The sequence below is a fragment of the Tetrao urogallus genome, assembly GCF_951394365.1.
Source record: "Tetrao urogallus genome assembly, chromosome: 2".
Taxonomy (NCBI): Eukaryota; Metazoa; Chordata; class Aves; order Galliformes; family Phasianidae; genus Tetrao; species Tetrao urogallus.
Window position 1 is genome coordinate 85,626,885 of NC_136814.1, and position 17,655 is coordinate 85,644,539.

General features: G+C 39.4%; 1 protein-coding gene across 1 annotated transcript in view; it reads right to left on the minus strand.

Annotated features, from left to right (window-relative positions):
* ZNF451 (zinc finger protein 451) overlaps positions 1-17,655 on the minus strand; it is a gene marked incomplete at both ends in the record, with an annotated part of 37,274 nt that overhangs the window by 15,678 nt on the left and 3,941 nt on the right. Inside the window, 9 exons of the mRNA XM_079532819.1 lie at positions 232-366; positions 1,333-2,981; positions 3,573-3,717; positions 5,143-5,296; positions 6,633-6,759; positions 8,710-8,860; positions 9,668-9,779; positions 13,703-13,828; positions 14,808-14,891. Coding sequence (XP_079388945.1) covers positions 232-366; positions 1,333-2,981; positions 3,573-3,717; positions 5,143-5,296; positions 6,633-6,759; positions 8,710-8,860; positions 9,668-9,779; positions 13,703-13,828; positions 14,808-14,891 — 2,683 coding nt within the window. The remainder of the gene's footprint in view (positions 1-231; positions 367-1,332; positions 2,982-3,572; positions 3,718-5,142; positions 5,297-6,632; positions 6,760-8,709; positions 8,861-9,667; positions 9,780-13,702; positions 13,829-14,807; positions 14,892-17,655) is intronic.

A 17,655-nucleotide genomic window follows, 5' to 3' on the forward strand; every position in this document is an offset into this window, starting at 1 on the left:
ACATTTAGCACCTTTGGAACAGTATTCTACAAGGAATAATAAGAGAAGCAGAGCTTAAGGCTGAGTTAGAAAACTTTGAGAACATTTCTGTTACTTGATTTCTATGATGTCATGATTTGAGAGGCCCCAAGGGCTGCTTTTTTCCCCCCACTCTTTATTCTCTCACAGAATCTCTGCTCAAATGTGTGTAAACTCACTTATTTTTTTTTTTTTTCCCTTTGACCACTTTACCTTGAAAGCCCCAGATGAATGTTCCTTGGTTCAGGTTAGCTGGCAGCTGTGTGAATAAGCTTCCCCAGTTGTCCAGATCCACCAACACAATGTGAGTCATGGTACTCAAATAGTCGAGATCTGGAAGTTCACTGTCTTCAATGAGATAAATAGGAACATTTTATGTTTACTCAACTTTCCAGTCAACAAACATACATAAATTTAGATACATTGTATGTAGTGGCTGCATTGTTTCAGAATTGTTTTTAAATCCACTGAAGTAGCCCTTAGTAATAAATAAATTAGATAAAAGACATTAGAATCTAGCAGCACAATGCTGTAGAACTGGACAGCTGGCACAGAGAGCTACTTTACTGAGACACTGAGGTCTTTATTAGTATACTTAACGTTCAACTGTGCACTTCCTGCTCTGGCACATTTATAACATGTAATTGCTTAAAACCATAACAGTACATAAAATGCTTAGAAACGTACTTTTTGCTGTGTATTAATCAAAAGTATGATGACACCATGAGAAATTAAAAAACACTCCCAGTTTTTGCACACGTGAGATACACCTTTGATGTCATTCTTGGAAGTGATATGAATTTAAAAAAAAAAATTAAGAATGGACACTTTGGGCAAAGCCATTCCAATATATACTGTAAACAGAAATTCTCTGCTAGATTATTTTTTTTGTGAGCTAAGCACGAGTAAAAAGACAGCGTAATAACAGGACTGCCTATACAGAAAGCACCACCAGCCTCACCAATTTGTGCATACAAAGGAGGTAAGTTTCCTTGAGCATGTATTTTACTGTGCTTTCATATTTCTAGGAGTTTGATCTCTGCCTGGGGTCCTGAATCATGAAATTATACTCCCAAGTAACTTGAGAAATTACATGTGAGAATCTTTGAACTGAAACATTTGTCAGCTTTCTTTTTTTAAAAATTTCATTTCATAAGGTATATGGCAATAAACTTAGATCTCAAGTATTCAGAATGCAACTTTGACAATAAAAATAAATTCCGAGCTGACTTACAGACTAGATACAGGCAAATGATACATTACATACTTGTACTGCATTAAACAGTGTGGTATTTTTCCAGTACAAACCCTCACCAGGCTCTTTGGAGCATGCTGAATTTTCAATTTTTCCTTTCTTCCCATGGCTTGGTCCCTGCAGGGGAGGAGACTGTGATCTTCTCTGAGTCTTGGATGGATCTGCATGAGATTTTAATTCATGGGGCTTTTTGTCCACACAAGCCCCACTTGCCGTGAACTTGAATACTCCATTTTCTGGTTCTGATGCAAAGCTTGATACATCAGGTTTCTGTAAGAAGCAGTGTTTCATGTGATAGTGCTGATGTGCACTCTGAAGATCATCAAAATTCTTGTTGCACGCAGCACATCTAACAACATACATCTCTCGCTTACTTTTCACTGATGTGTGGCTGTTGAGATGACTGTTCAAATCTGCAAAATTCTGTGCAGTTGCAGAACACAAGCAGCAGCGAAACCATAAGTTTCCTTCCTGCAGCATGGCTTTCTGACAATTCACGGAATCATTCCTCCTGTTTACTTTGGAGATGTAAGTTGTCCGGCAACCACAGGTTAGATAGTCTCCATTTTCTTCTGGGAGGAAGTCGTCTTCTTTTTTTATTGATATTTCCATCTGCTCGGGCACAAAGACATAGTCCATGCTGTGAGACTCCTTATAGTGGATTAGAAATTCTTCCTCTACGTCAAAAAAGAGATCGCCACAAAGGCCACAGAAGTATTTAATTTTTATCTCTCCATTATGATGCTCTTGGAAGTGCCGCTGCAGCGTCCCTACTTTCCGAAAGTGATTTTTGCACAATCCACAGCAGTACCTGTGAAACGCGTGGCTTTCTAGGGACAGACAATGCTGCTTAACGCTGTCTTCAGATTCAAACATCTCTTCACAAATCTGGCACTGCCATTTTCCCAGATGAGGAATTTTTTCAGGAGAGATTTCCATGCAGATAGGAATGGAGTCTTTCCTTTCATCTTTGGAAATGTACGCTGTGTTAGAAGCTGATGGCATAGGTTCATCTTCAAGAGCTTCTTGCTCATAATAGTAACTATGTCCGCCATGGAACTCAGTCACATGTCTCATAATATCCTCCTCTTTGAGGAGATCTACAGAGCATGCCCTGCACCAGTAAAGAAAGTTCGTCAGGTGTGCCCCTCCGTGAAATCGGCTCATGTGCAGGCGGATGATACTTGAGTTTTCAGCAAGCTTTCCACATACAGCACATTTGTGACAGATCCTATTTGCCGACAAAATATGTTTTTCTACTGACTCTTCTGTAAGAAACTTTTGAAGGCATTCACAAAACCAGGCTTTCACTTTACAAGCACTATCTTGGCTTTGGTTTCTGACATGATCTTCGTTGGTTTTTTTTAAATCACTTTTCCATTTCGAAGGAGTAAATTCACTTTCACTGGCTGACTCATTTGAGCTCAAATGTCTCTTAAGCAATGGTCGTGACCAATCCACAGTATGGCACACATGAGATGCATTTTTATTTTTTTCATTGATATGACAGAACATCAAGATGGACTCTTCCATTGTAGTAAGAACTTTAACGTTATGTGTAGTGCTTTGCTTATGCTGCATGATCTGATTGTCATCAACAAGAAGCTTGTCACAGTTCTCACAGTGACCTTTTGTTCTGAATATCTCTGCAACCTGGGAGATCCTCTTCTTGGACACTGCCATAGGGCCAGAATTACGACAACGTGTTCTAATGTGGATTAAAAACACATACACGCATACATATATATATCATGAAGGTGTATATCATAATCAGAAACATTTTTAAACCTTCAGATATACTTTGAAATTTTACCTACTATCTACAGCAACAGCGTGGGTAAGTAGTGCCCTCAAGTTTACTTTAGCTGATTTACTAGCTTGTCAACAAAAACATGCACTACCTAGCTAGTCTGTATTTTAAAGAGAATAAAGTACTAATTCCCAACACTAGCACTTGGATTGATGCTCTATGCTGCTCACACAGTACATCCTTGAAATCAAATGCTCAAAACTTAGAAATAACAGAACAGAGATCAATGAAGTTCTGTTGTTCTCTGTCACAAAAAGTAACAAAAGAATATAAACACTGACCAGTGATTTTATGGATCAAGAGAGAATAAGAAACATGGAAAAAGAGGGTTTTCGGTTTGGATAGTCTACCCAGTAAGTCAACATTCAGACAGTCCTAGGTGCCCTGAATTTCAGTAGCACTACAGAATACATCTGTGTTGGTTACATAAACACGCTGGTTATCAGTTATGCACAGTTCACATTATAATGACAGCTGCCTCACACAAACCTGAAGTGAGCTGTTAGTTCCATATGGGAGCGTAATATCTGTAAGCAGGACATGCATTTCACTTGGAAGGGAACCTCCTTGCAGAGAGATATCAGCAGCTTCTTTGCATAGGTTGGGAAAGGTAGAGGAACATCAGCCTTCATTTCTACAACACAGAATGGCAGAAAGCACAATAACATCTTACGAATTTTCATAATACTCCAGCTTTCAGATGTTTCTACAATTATATTGATTTGGCAGGGGTCCAGAATTCAAGTTACCATGTGTCAGCTGAGCTCCACTATTTCTGCAATGCAAGCATTGCATAAAATTGCATTAATTTGCTAAAATTCTGTAACAATCTTATATCTGACTGTACTAGCATCTTGGTTTTCATATTCAGTGACAGATTATTTCCCTCCTTCTGCAAGTTCAGGTCAGATCTCTCTCCTGGGCAGCTCTTTACTAACTTTCTGACTTTCTGCCTCTGTCACTACCTATGTACTCCTACTACATACACTTTTGCAGCCATATTCTTCTGAGCAACAGTACAATAGTAACATTTTTCTGACAACTTTGCCGGTCAAAACAGCTAACATTGCCTTAATACCTTTTGCATTTCATACATTTAATTTCCTAAGCGACAAAACACTACTTTAGTTTTTGAGGAAGCTATTGGAGAAGAACTTTCAAACACTTTTTTTAAAGCCACAGTGTGTTTAAGAAAAGAGAAGATATGCTACTCCTTTAGTAAGTTCTCACATACTTGGACCATCTCTCTTTCCCATCCACAGCATTACTTACAAATGCTACTTTAATTTTCTGCTTAGTAAGATTTAATGATCAGTAGGAAATGACTTGAGCTTAAGTCATTCAAGCACATCCCATGTTGACATTAATCCTGAAGACCAACCCTTGCAAACAAAAAGAAAAAAAAAAAAGAAAGGGAACACTAAGTGCTATCCATCTCTCTATTTTGTGTTACTCATCTTTTCAAAGCAACAGGTCACCCATACATATATTTTTTAAACCTACAACCAAATTTCAATACATCTCCAAGTCAGCAAATTCATAATTAACATTCTAATTGAGAATGAAACTACATTAGATGGGCAATATATAAGAGAACTCCAAACAACAAAGCAGATGGATGTTTCCACAAAGATGACAGTACTGTCTGAGCCTGCAGGAGGATCCTCAAAGCCCATCCTTACTGTGTACTTCTGCAGCCACTCCAGGGGAGGGCAGAAGTGATATATATAGTATGAGAAAATATACAGATCCTTTGACCACGTAAGGCTTATACTGAAAGCTAAATTATCTAAAACATGGCAGCTCCACCTACTTCTAATCTGTCTAAGCCACTTACTCAAGATTAAATGTTCCGTAAGAGGGGATGCTTTTAAGACACACATTCAATAATTAAGATCTTACAGAATATGCAAGGCCTTAGAAGAGAAACAAGAATTTATTAAACAAACTTAAAAGCCTTAAGCTTTTTATATAGCAGAAAAATATAAGTCATATCACACAAAGTATGAATTATTAGCAAGAATGAGAAGCCTGCTAAGTACATTTAGTAGCAACGCACCATTCAGTTTAGAAAGCTGGAGAAAGTGGTTCTTTCCTGACATATGCTTCAAGCATTCATCTCTTTTGGTGAAGAGGAGGAAGCAGCATGGGCATGCAAAACACTGAATGTGTTGTGGAGGGAGATCTTTTTCATGTCCGTCATCTTGATTTAGCTGGAAAATAAAAGGAGCTGATGAGAAGAAACACAGAATCAACAAAGGAATCCCATTTCTTTTCATGTCTTTCCATTCCTTTCCACCTCTGTAGCAATACTGTCACTTTTAGATTCTCAGCTACCACATGTATGTTTATTTCCAAGCTATGCACTTCAGCTTGTGAGTCACAAGAACAGCCAAACATCTACATTGACTTCAATCTCTGCTTCCACGGACACAATCCTTTAATTCTACTTTTTTTTTTTTTTTTTGCTTATTCTTCCCTTCTTCTGTCTCCCTGGAGAATCTTCATGACAGCTTTTTGCTTCCTTCAGAATTATTCTCCCTTCCTTCCACACCAAAATAATTCCATCCTTACGCCCGCTGCAAGAGGCAGTGCCTTTGACCAAACTTGCCTTTAAATCCTGCTAATGCCCACAGACATACCACAGGCACACAACTTGGAATAAAAGGAAAAAGAGCAGGGACAAACCATGATGCAAACTTGTCAAATATGATCACATATCAAGAGTTTCTGCTACTGCTTTAAGTTAGTCTGATTTTCACAATATTGAATATTTCCCTTGAATTTAATAGGCTAGGTGGGTAAACAACAATATTTGTTATTAAAACACTGAATTTTGAAACTGTTACCCATTACACAATTCAGGAATAGATTGCTTAGATAAAACCATGCACTCTGAAGTTAGCATCTGAGCATCTGTCATTAAGCTGGAGGGAAAGACAGATGACATTGTAAAAGAAAGAAAGGAAAAGAATGGAGGTAGGGAACAACAAAAACAAACTCCAATTATATTAGCTTATATTCTAATCAAAACTCAAGTGCTAGATTATTCTGTTCCCTTCTGCAAGTTAACTAGCATGTACGTCAGACATGTTTCAATGGAGACACTGTAGACAGCAAAGGATCAATTGCATGAGTCACTCAGGTTTCTTCTCTAACTCTGTTGCCTTTTTTTTTTTTTTCATACCCTCTTTTGCCTCTTTATACCTCTTCTTATTTCACTTCAATTTCTTGTCTTCATCTTTCTTAGTTTCAGAGACATATAGGGAAATATCTCTTGACAGCACCAAGGATAAAAGAATCAAGCCAAAACTTCAATTGTCTTTGATGTACAGCACAGAGTACAATCTAATGTCAGATTTAATGGGAGCACTGTCAGATACACCAAGCGTTTGAAACGCTGCAGAATAAGAAAAAACTATTTGGAGAATAATCACAGTGTAAGAGAGCGTAAGGAAGAGGGTTAAAAAGGAAAATGTGCATAATTACTTGTCTTGATAACCCTCTATTACATTCAGTCAGATGAGTTACTTATCCTTATGGTCTTGCCTTAGATAAAAGATGATCACTGTACTGCTGAAAGGTTGAAAATATTTGGCAGCATATCACACAGGCAACAGCATTATTTGGGGGTCCAAGTAATGTGACTGTTGGGTCACAAGGAGAATGATCAAACCTAGAGAGGAAGAAATAATTAACAAACTAGTATCCTCACGACAGTTTAAAAAATATGTATATATGTTCTTATAGGAAAAATTAGGTCTTTTGAAACTATTGGACAAAAACCTGCCAAAATCAACCTGAAGTGCAAAATTCCTCTATTTGCCCCTTGTTGGCTTTATCAGTTGAAATATCCCACATGAAAGCGATTCTCTCTGCAGCTAACCAGTTATAGTGACCTATTGGTAGAGGAATCACACTGTTTTTAAGAGTAAGAGAACTAATAAAGACTCCATTTCCTACAAATCTGTATTTGTTTATTTTGTTTGTTTGGTTGATATTTTTTGTTTGTTTTTTAAAACTTCCTGTATTAGTTTTGGCTGGGAGAGAGTTTATTTCCTATACTACAGCTATGTTTTGGATCCATGAACAAAGCTATGTTGATAACACAACGATGTTTTAGTTGCTAACAAGTACTTCCACAGAATCAAGGTCTTTTCAGTTTCTCATGCTGCCCTGCCAGCAAGGAGCTGCATAAAGGAAGGAACAGAACCAGGACAGCTAACTTCAACTGGCCAACAGCACGCCTGTTCCACGTGGCATACTTCAGAATAAAAGCTGGGGAAAAGAAGGAAGACGGGGAGAACATTCAGAGTTACAGCACTTATCTTCCCAAATGACACTAGCTGTGATGGAGCACCGCTTTCCTGGAAATGGCTGAACTTTTTTCTGCTGATGGGAGTAGTGAATGAATTCTGTGTTTCGTCTTGCTTGCAAGCGCAGCTTTTGCTTTACCTAGTAAGCTGAATTCATTGAAACCTGAGTTTTCTCTCACAAAACGAGGGTTGGAAGGGCCTTCTGGAGATCATCTCATCCAAATCCCTGTTAAATTAGTTCCCTAGAGTACCTCACAGAGGAAAGCAACCAGGCTGGTTTTGGAGTATCTCCAGAGAAGACTCCACAGCCTCTCTTGGAAGCTTGTTCCAAAGCTCTGTAACCCTCAAAGTAAAGCTGTTTCTCATGTACACATGGAACCTCCTACATTCCAGTTTGTGACCATTGCCCCTTGTCCTGTCACCGGGCACCACAAAAAAAGAGCCTGGCCTCATCCTCTTGACTCCTGCACATTAGACACTCATAAACATTGATAAGACGCTCTCTCAGGCTGAGCAGTCCCAGGTTTCTCAGCCTTTCCTCATAATGGAGATATTCCAGGACCCTAATCATCTTTGGGGCTTTTTTATGGATTCCTCTCTAAAAGTTCTCTGTCTTTCTTAACTGAGGAGCCCAGAACTGGACACAGTACTCCAGGTATGACCTCACCAGGACAGAACAGAGGGGAAGGACCACCTCCCTCAACTTGCTAGCCACACTTCTTTACACATCACAGGATACCATAGGTTTCTTTGCCCACAAGGGCACACTGCTGGCTCATGGTCAACCTGTTGTCCACAAGGATATCTGGTCCTTTTCTGTGTAGCTCCTTTCCAGGTCAGTCCCAACCTATACTGAGGCATGTGGTTACTTCTCCCCAGGTGTAGAACTCTACACTTGCTCTTGAGGAACCTCATAAGGTTCCTTTCATGTGGAGCATCTTTTTAATCCTACTATCAAGTTTTATACAGCTTGTATGTACTTAGTCTGCCACCCCTTTTTCAAGTTTGGATAAAGAGGGAATAAAAACTGTGCACTTAAATCCTATTTCTCAGAAAACCACATATTGAAAATGCTTAACAAGTGGGAGAGAACAATTCTGACTGAAGGAAAAAAAAACAACAACAGAAAAACAGCCAACAACAAAAGAACCTCAAATCAGTAAGTTACATCACCTGTACAAAATCTGCAACACATTACTCTGCTCTCCAAATGGAATTCTGTCACTATAGGCAGTTTAAAGTAGATTCAATGCAGGTGTTTTACGTTCACATATACTCTTTCACTATTATTTCTCATAATACATGCTCACCTTTTCAAGTGACCTAGGAGCAGATGTCCATTATCAAACTTTCTGTTGCAATGCATCACAGGACAAGAAATAGGACTTCTGTTGACTTGCATCTGACCTGCTCTCTGACAAACACCCCTTCTTCCACTGTTAACAGTGCCTGGTTTGAGACCTGCATTATGAAACAAAACATTTGACCATGGTCTCAATTATAGAGGCTTAAAAACATACAGAAAGCACAAACCCTACAGCATTAAGAAAACATTTTAAGTTGATTCTTAAAAGCACGCTGGCAGTGACTGTAATGCAATTCTACAACAAGAAGTCTCTTCTTCAGTTAAAGAATCTGCCTCTTCAATACCTGAGATTTCTAACACTGATGTATTTCCTTGAGGTCTTACAGGATATAACTTATATTGCTTTTATGCATTAAAAAAAAAAAAAAAATCTAAATCTGTTAAAAATATTTTTTTTAGAAGTTATACTTCTGCAGCCATATTCTTCTGAGCAACAGTACAATAGTAACATTTTTCTGACAACTTTGCCGGTCAAAACAGCTAACATTGCCTTAATACCTTTTGCATTTCATACATTTAATTTCCTAAGCGACAAAACACTACTTTAGTTTTTGAGGAAGCTACTGGAGAAGAACTTTCAAACACCACACTCTAGCAAACTTCATATTCTAAGATTTGGTTGTACGTCCAAGGCACCTGCAACCTCAGGTTAATGCTGCTGTCAGGTTAAGTACTGCTTAATGCAGTTATCAGATGTTCTATTCTGCAACACAGCACTTAGAAATGATCTTAAGTGAAATCTTAAAAATAATATTAAGTGAATTGGCAGTGTCTTCAAAACGATTTTCACTGATACCTCTTTTCAACATAACCCAATAACTGTTTATTTCTCCTGCCATGCATTTACCATTAGCCTTTGATTCCTTACTACATATTCAAAATCTCACCTCTCCCATTCTTACCCGGCATTTTTAACCACTGGTCCACACATAATCTTGCAGCTTCTGTGTCACTGTGTTCCCGAATAAATTCTAGTTCCTGCAACCCGTGAGCATACTGGGAGTCAACTTTCTCCTGACAGGGACATAAGGCAAGGTGGTGATCAACTGTACTTATTTATTTAAGTCCAAGATTTAAGTTAAGTAAATCAAGTAAAACTTTCAAAATTTACATGTGGCTCTTCATAGCTGCATAGCAGGTTCTTCCCTCCAGTATCCCCGAATGTATTCTGTTAAAACGCCTCCATGCCGAGCTTGGTAACTGTGCTCTCTGTTCATAAGAGGGGTATTCTCATTTCAACACCTTCCTGTTCCTTTTCAGTCATGCTATACATGTATACACACACACACAGACACAGATTCTATAATCTCTGGGCTCTGCACCCATTAAGCTTCTTACTCTGTGTGAAATATCACATGTCAAAGAGTCAAAGTGTGAAAATGGAAGGAAAAAAAAAATGTGTCTCACTGAAAAAAATATATATATACTTAATGCTGCTAAGAAAAACACAGTATGCTATCTGCTAGTGGCCAGGGCCATTAAACTACAGTCCAATCACTGCCTGAACAAGCACAGAATTATAGGGCTTATTATAAATGTAGCCCTTAAGAAGACATCAGATTAGGGAGAACACCTGGAAGCATACAACAGCAACATCTGTAAGCACCTAAAAATTTCAAGCACTGCAGTCACAAATATTTGCATGTTGCACAGAGAGCCACTGCTAGCAGCTTCCTCTACGTGAGATGAAAACTCACGGCATATTTTGCAAAAGCAGCTTCCAGTGTTCAGTGGGGCACATGGGTGGTAGAGGACTGTCTCTTCCCAGAGCAATGCATAAATACATTCACTCTCCATGCTAGCAATCTCCTAAGTGGTACCATACAGAATAACAGCCGTGCAAATCATATGACTGAGGAGAGTATCTTCTGCTTTTTGGACAATTCTATTAGGATACCTTCCAGAGTCTGGTCACTGTTACCAGTAATCAAAGAGTAATCACCAGCTCCTTTGCAAAGTTGGTGCTACATCTCAAAGTCTCATCTTCAAACCTTTTCAACATCACTATGAATGAAGACCTCACTATGAAGTATTACCTCACAGTACAGCATTTTACTGAAAAAAATATACAGAAACAAAAAACCAACAACTCTACTTATCAGATTACAGAATCAGAAACACATAGTAAAACGTAAGAAGAGAGAGCTTTTAGGCCCTGGAAGATGTCCAGAGAAGGGCAATGAAACTGGTGAGGGGTCTGGAGGACAAGTCTTATGAGGAGCAGTTGTGGCTGCTGGGATTGTTTAGTCTGGAGAAGAGGAGACCTTATTGCATTCTACAGCTTCCTGAAGGGAGGCTGTGATGAGGAGGGGTCTGGCCTCTTCTGCCAGGCAACAAACAGGACCCGAGAAAATGGCCACAAGTTGTACCAGAGCAGGTTTAGGTTGGACATAAGGAAGAACTGTTTCTCTCAGAGAGTGGTCAGGCACTGGAATGGCTGCCCAGGGAGGTGGTGGAGTCGCCGTCCCTGGCAGTGTTCAAGAGGTGTCTGGATGAGGGGCTATGAGATATGGTTTAGTGCTTGTGGTAGCAGTGGTGATGGGAGGATGGTTGGACTAGATGATATTGTAGGTCCTTTCCAATCTTGTGATTCTATGATTTTTTACATGCTGAAACTTGAGACGACACCTCTGCTATATGCTCACAACACAAACATATCAGCTTCTATTTCATAAGAGCTTCATTTGCTGGCTCCAGGTAAGGTGCTGAACACCTGACTGCTCTAGAAGTAAAACCAAATCAAGAGAAATTCTCATAGAGAACATGGTCATTCAGAAAAGGAGAGATGGATGGAGATGTTTGGAGAGCAAAGCAGGATAAGGATTACTCCACACTCCTCTGCAAGGTATTTTTATGATGGATAACTTTTCCAGCAAACCATGAAAAGATTCTGTTTTTAAATCCAAGAACTAAATGCCCCAAGTAATGAAAAATGAGGGTGCTATGTGTCCTATGTATTGCATTCTGAAAAACAAGATATAGACCCTACTATCTCTTAGCAATAAAGAGCGAAACTTCCTTGCCCCCTCACCCATTTTAGGCAACATTCAAATGATAGAGTAGACAATTTGGTCTCCTCACATATATTTTAAAAAGAGGCTTCCTCTGACATCAGACCAGTTTTGAATCTTTTGCAAGAAAAAAAGCCCAAGTTAAGTACGTAGGTTGCTCTGAAAGTAATGCCTCCAATTTATTTCAAAACAATCAAATAAACAAAGAAATAAAAACCCACCCTGCTCATTACAGGCAACCTACCTCAAGAGACGGCTTTTGTTATTTCTCATTTGGACAGGGGTTCTTCTGTGGAAAGCACAGAATACCCCTCGTATGGACAGAAAGCATAGCTACCAAGCTTGGCACGGAGACCTTTTAATTACATTCTGGAATATTGGAGGGATGAACTTGCTACACAGCCGAAGAAATCCAAAGCAACTCCCTTCTTTCCTCTGCACCATGCAGGAATTTGCAGACTGCTTGAATACCATGTGTGGTTTCAGTCAGCTGGGAACATCAGAAAGGATCCTTCATCTCCTTATAACCCAGGCACATACAACCTGCAGCCAGGCTGCATGCTACCTGGTATGGCTCAAAATGCAGCTCGGCCCCATCCAGTGCCATCCCAGCAGCAGCTCTGCCCCTCCAGTACCCATCACTCAGCAACAACCAAACACCGGTGCGCTATTAACCCTAGCTGGGCTGAAACCACGGGATGGTGCAGTGCAGTGCAGTGCAGTGCTAACTCAAGTTATGGCAACTCAGTTTTTGGATTTTGATGCACTGGCTGAACACTACGTCCTATGAACAGAAAAAAAATACGCAGTGCTCTCTGGTTTGATTAAGGAATTTGAGAACAGGTTTCAAGATTGCCAAAAAAATTATCAATTTTTTTTCTGTATTTGTGACTCTGTTTTCAGTCAACATAAATACATCAGTGGAATGTATAGATATAAATTAACTACATTATATATTTTATAGGGGTTGCTCCAAAAGTAATGCCTCTTATTTTATGATGTTAGCCCATGATGTCAGAGGCTGATGTTGGTGGTATGGCAGTAGAAACCAACGTTTTTGTGTTGGTAAAACAAGTGCAAAAGGGAATATAAATCCTTTTCCTCTATTTACAAGCTGTGCTTCTGATAGCACTGCCTATAATTGCCTTAACTCTTTGCTACCAAAGCATATTGCTAGTTGACTTTGAGCCTCCAGTCCACAAAGACACCTTAGGTATTTCTCAGCAAGCTGCTCCCCAAGGCACTCAGTCCCCAGCCTGTATCAACAGGAGTGCTAGTCTGCCCCAAGTGCAGGACATCAGCACTATTCCCTGCGGAATTTCACAAGGTTCTTGTCAGTCCATTCCTTCCAGCAGTCAGAGAGCAGCCCCGCTCTTAAGCTCATTGGTAATGCAAACAAAAAAATCCATTTCTTTCAAATGACTGCACTGTACAATTAACAGAATGTGGCTCTGCAGTTATGCCTTTAACATGCAAAGTATTATCCCATCACAACATCATACCTGATACAGACATTAAATGGGGCAAATAGCATTCTAAAAATCTCAGACAAGAGCAGATACTTCACTGGATTTGCTGCACAGTGTTTTGTGACCATCGGTAGTCTTTCATTGTCTAACCAGAATAACTGATGCTAAGGTCCCTCTGCTAAGAACACAAACAAATGAACTAATTTTTGCAATCTGCATGAAGTTACTATCTTTTTCCTGTAGAAATCACAGTGAGACTAGCAACAACGTCAGTTAAAGGCCACAGAAGAGAAGTCCATATTCTATTTCATACAATACCCCATAAGCAAAGAACTCTAATAGCCAGTTTCAGGTCTGGCTCACCAACGTTTTTATTTACTTTGTAGTGAATACAAACACTCACATGACTAGGAGGCCCGTATTACACACTTCTACTGAAACAAAATACATACAGTACCTTGAAGGCTTTGTTTTTCTCTTCCTTTTGCTGTTTCTCCACTTCAACATGGCGTGCCAGCCGATCCAGGGTTGACGCAACTCTTTCTTTCTGATAGTCAATGTAATCTTTACGCTTAGTATTTCTCTACAATTGTAAAGTTAAAAGTTGCGTTTGGTAATTGTTAAGCTAGTAAGAGGCATCAATACAGTACAAGGCAATGCCTATTACGTTCATCAGGACATAATTCAGTACAGAAACTTTAACCTTAGGTTCCACAAGGTTTCAGAAGGGAGTGGGCCTGTACACATACAGAAGACCTGTCTTAAGACCCAGATTAACCGAGCAAATCTACTGCAACACTGCGTATCAGATGCCAAGAAATGGCTGCTGCTGCCAAAACCAACTCCAGCAGTTCAGTTTCAGGCACTATCCCTCTCAAGGTCCCACAGAGTGAGCACAGTGCAGCTGGGGGACACACAGAATCATACATTTGCTCAGGTTGGAAAAGACCTTAAAGATCATCAAGTCCAACCACAACCCGACCAAAGCACCCTAACTCTAACAACCCTCTGCTAAATCGTGTCCCTGAGCAAATGAGCTGACGAGCCTGCTTCAGACTAAAATTCTTAGGAGAGTTTATGAAGAACAAAACTAAGTTAAAAGCAGGGTGACATCAGAGCAAGATCTTACGGCCTATACACTGCTCCTAAAAAAGACCTTCAAGAAGGAAAAGGTCTCAGAGCAGTCACATACATCTACAGGCTAGAGACTGGCATTTGACTTTATGTAACTTGTGAGGTCGCTGCAGAAGTGGTATTTTCCTCTCCTTTTCTCTGTGACACTTCTGAAAAGCACTGAAATACAAATAAACGCTCTAAGTTCACCTCAAGAAGGCAAGAATTGTCTCTAGAAAAAATGAAGTGTCAGCATATCTGCCCTACACTTAATATTAGGTTAATAAGCAAGCTAGTATTAAGAAGTCTTCTATTTCTCATCTCTTGTCAAAAAATGCCTCTAAGAACTTTTCCATGAAGGCAGCTGGTGAGAAATGAAATATGAGACTGTAATTATTATTATTTTTTCCTCTACTGCAGAGTCCTGAGATAAATCACAACGTACTCACATGAACATAAGAACTGCTGTTAGGTTCTTCATCATCGCTACTGACAAGATCAATGCATTCAAGTACAGGTCTTAAGGGTTCTTCCTGAAAAAGTGTTAAAAACACACACAAATATTAAACTGCACTCCTTGAAGGAGGAGTATTGCACACATTACAGCACGTTGTTAGGGGAATTCTACCAACAAGGTTTCAAGAGGATATATTAGCACAATTCCTGAAGGGAACCTTAACAGACTTCTACAGGGAATTGGTAAAACATGCATGTATCATTTGTACAAATAAATATCAACGATGAAAAGTTCAATAAACAACCTTAACTTTCTTTAATAACATTACACTCTTCCCAAACAATTTAAAATATACATTTCTAGTCAGAAATGCTCAACTTGTGCCATTATTTCCAACTGTACCAGGATATCAGATCATTACCAAGAAACAAAGAGTCAGATTTTACTAAGTACAGCCGTATGGTAGATTGTTTGTAGTTGTGTTTGTCTCACAAAGACAATTTTAATTTTAACTCCAAAGGAAATCAGATTCCTCAGGAATTTCAGACATTATGAAAGTGGGAGATAGTTTCATACATTCTTACACCCTGAAGTCTACTCCTTTCTACACAGATATTCCACAAACATGTTATTTGTTCCATGTATAGCAGGGGGAAGTAACTTCATTTTAAAAGAAAACAGATTTCACTCAGCCAAACTAACACCACGTACTCAAAAGCTCCAAGATGTGTTCAAATCATTTGCCTAGCATTCATTTACAAAGGTACGCAGCCAGGCAGGCTGGTTGGGATCCCAAGCAGCAACAAGGGGCAAAAGGCCCTGGCTATCCAGTGCCTATCATGCCACCTCCATTCCTCCCAGCTAGGCAGTCCCATTCTCTTGCACATCTCTGTTCTTCCGTCCCTCCATGCTGCTTCTCCGTAAGTCACTAAAATCTATAGGGTTTGCCTTAGAATGTTCTAAGGCCCGTTCTTAGTCTTCTACTATCACTTCATAAAAGGTTTAATCTGTGTGAATACTGTCCAGATGAGCATCTTGAGAAACTTCACACAGGTTGCCTGTAACCTCAATGACCTGCTAGTCCAGACAATACCAATGCCTGATGATTTACAAGCCTTCAAATCCCTTCATTTTTACATTGCCTGGTGCTTCCACGTGTCTGTACTCCCAGTCATTCTCTATTCAGACCAATTCTAACATTTCCACTAGCAGCTACAGGATAGATAGCAGAATGTTGGCACCTATATGAAAAAGTAAATGAAATCATACTTCCATGCTTAAACTAAATGAGATTCTGAAGTCAGAAAAAATAAAATGAAACAAATAGGTAAGTTTTAAAAAGAAGACAGAAAATAATGGCTAGAGCTCCATGCACATCCACTGTGACAAGCCTTCAACTCTTAACGGCAAAAAAAGAAGGAAAAAAAGCACTATGTCCAGAGCCTGATGTTACACAGTAAACTGTACCAGGATACAGCATTATCATGTGTCAACTAAACAATCAATGTAACAAATATGCAATCAGTAAGTAAGCTGACATACAGCAGATGGAAATACTCCTAGTTATTCTTGCATCCATGCTCACTGCCTGGGAACTTACTCATCCACCCTGGTAACTACATTGGCCTTGTTTGTGTGACAAATACACATAAAGGGAAGCAAAGTTGAGTAAAAATCTCCATGCGCTGCAAAAAGCTTCCCATCCAAATTTGACAACAGTCTTCTAGATTCTCAAAGATAATATCTAACCTCACAGTCAATAAACAAAACCAAACAAGCCTAAGCTTTTGCTGTGCAGCTGTGCTTTTAAGCCTGCACGTGCAACATCATCTATGTCATGTGACAGCGTTTGACTGAACTGCAGTGCTATCATTTGTCTGGGAACACTGCTGGCAGGTGCCACAGAACTGTTATACACTCCAGAGTTGTTCCTTATTTAAGTTTTCCAGGCAGAAGAAGGACTTGAGACAGCCAGCAACTTACTAACTTCTTGAAGAGGTGCAGCACAGTATCCACCACCTCTGTCATATATTTGGCAGTATCCTGAACATCTTAAAAATGGACCAAGTAGGGCAGGCTATGAAGATTTACTGCCTCGTGAGAAGTAGCAGAAAGAACTGCAGAAGCATGCAATTCTCTCTGTAGTGTTTACTGCACTTCATTCTTTCCATTCTTCCACCTTTCAAGGCCATAAAGCTGTTCAGCTTGCCAGCGTAAACAGTCTTCACTCTATCACTAGGAATAATGAGGGATGAATCCTTGAACAGATGACAAAATTTATATAAATTAAGCTACTTTACTCCAAAAGAGTGCTTAACTTTCTACAATTGAAAAAACGAGAATCTGATCTCCCAAATCCAAAAAATCCACGATAGTTTTGCTATGGGAGAAATTGAGAGCCTCTATAAATCTATAAGCTGAATCCTTGTAAGAAACAACAGGTGCTAGTATGTGACAGTCCAGAGACACACTCAGACCATACTGACCACCTGATCAGTAAGAATCAGACATGAATATTTCAAAACATCCAACAGCTGTAGCTTCCTCAAGTGCAAAGGTTTTCCTCATTTCTGTGTACTCGATTCCCTTGGTTCAGTTCAGCAACAGGCTAATCAAAGAGTTATGAAACTGACAACTGGAAAGCAGAATTCTTACTCTACTTATTATGCCTGCATTCAAGGCTTGTGAACAGAAAAGTAAATTCCATTAACTGTAAGTAGAATTTACTTGTTTAGTGTTGTTTTCATACATGAAACATCCTTTTTCGCTTCTATATTTTCTACCTTCTACTAAACATTTACGTGCTTGTTGGTTTGCATTCCAATTTGAACACAAATGCA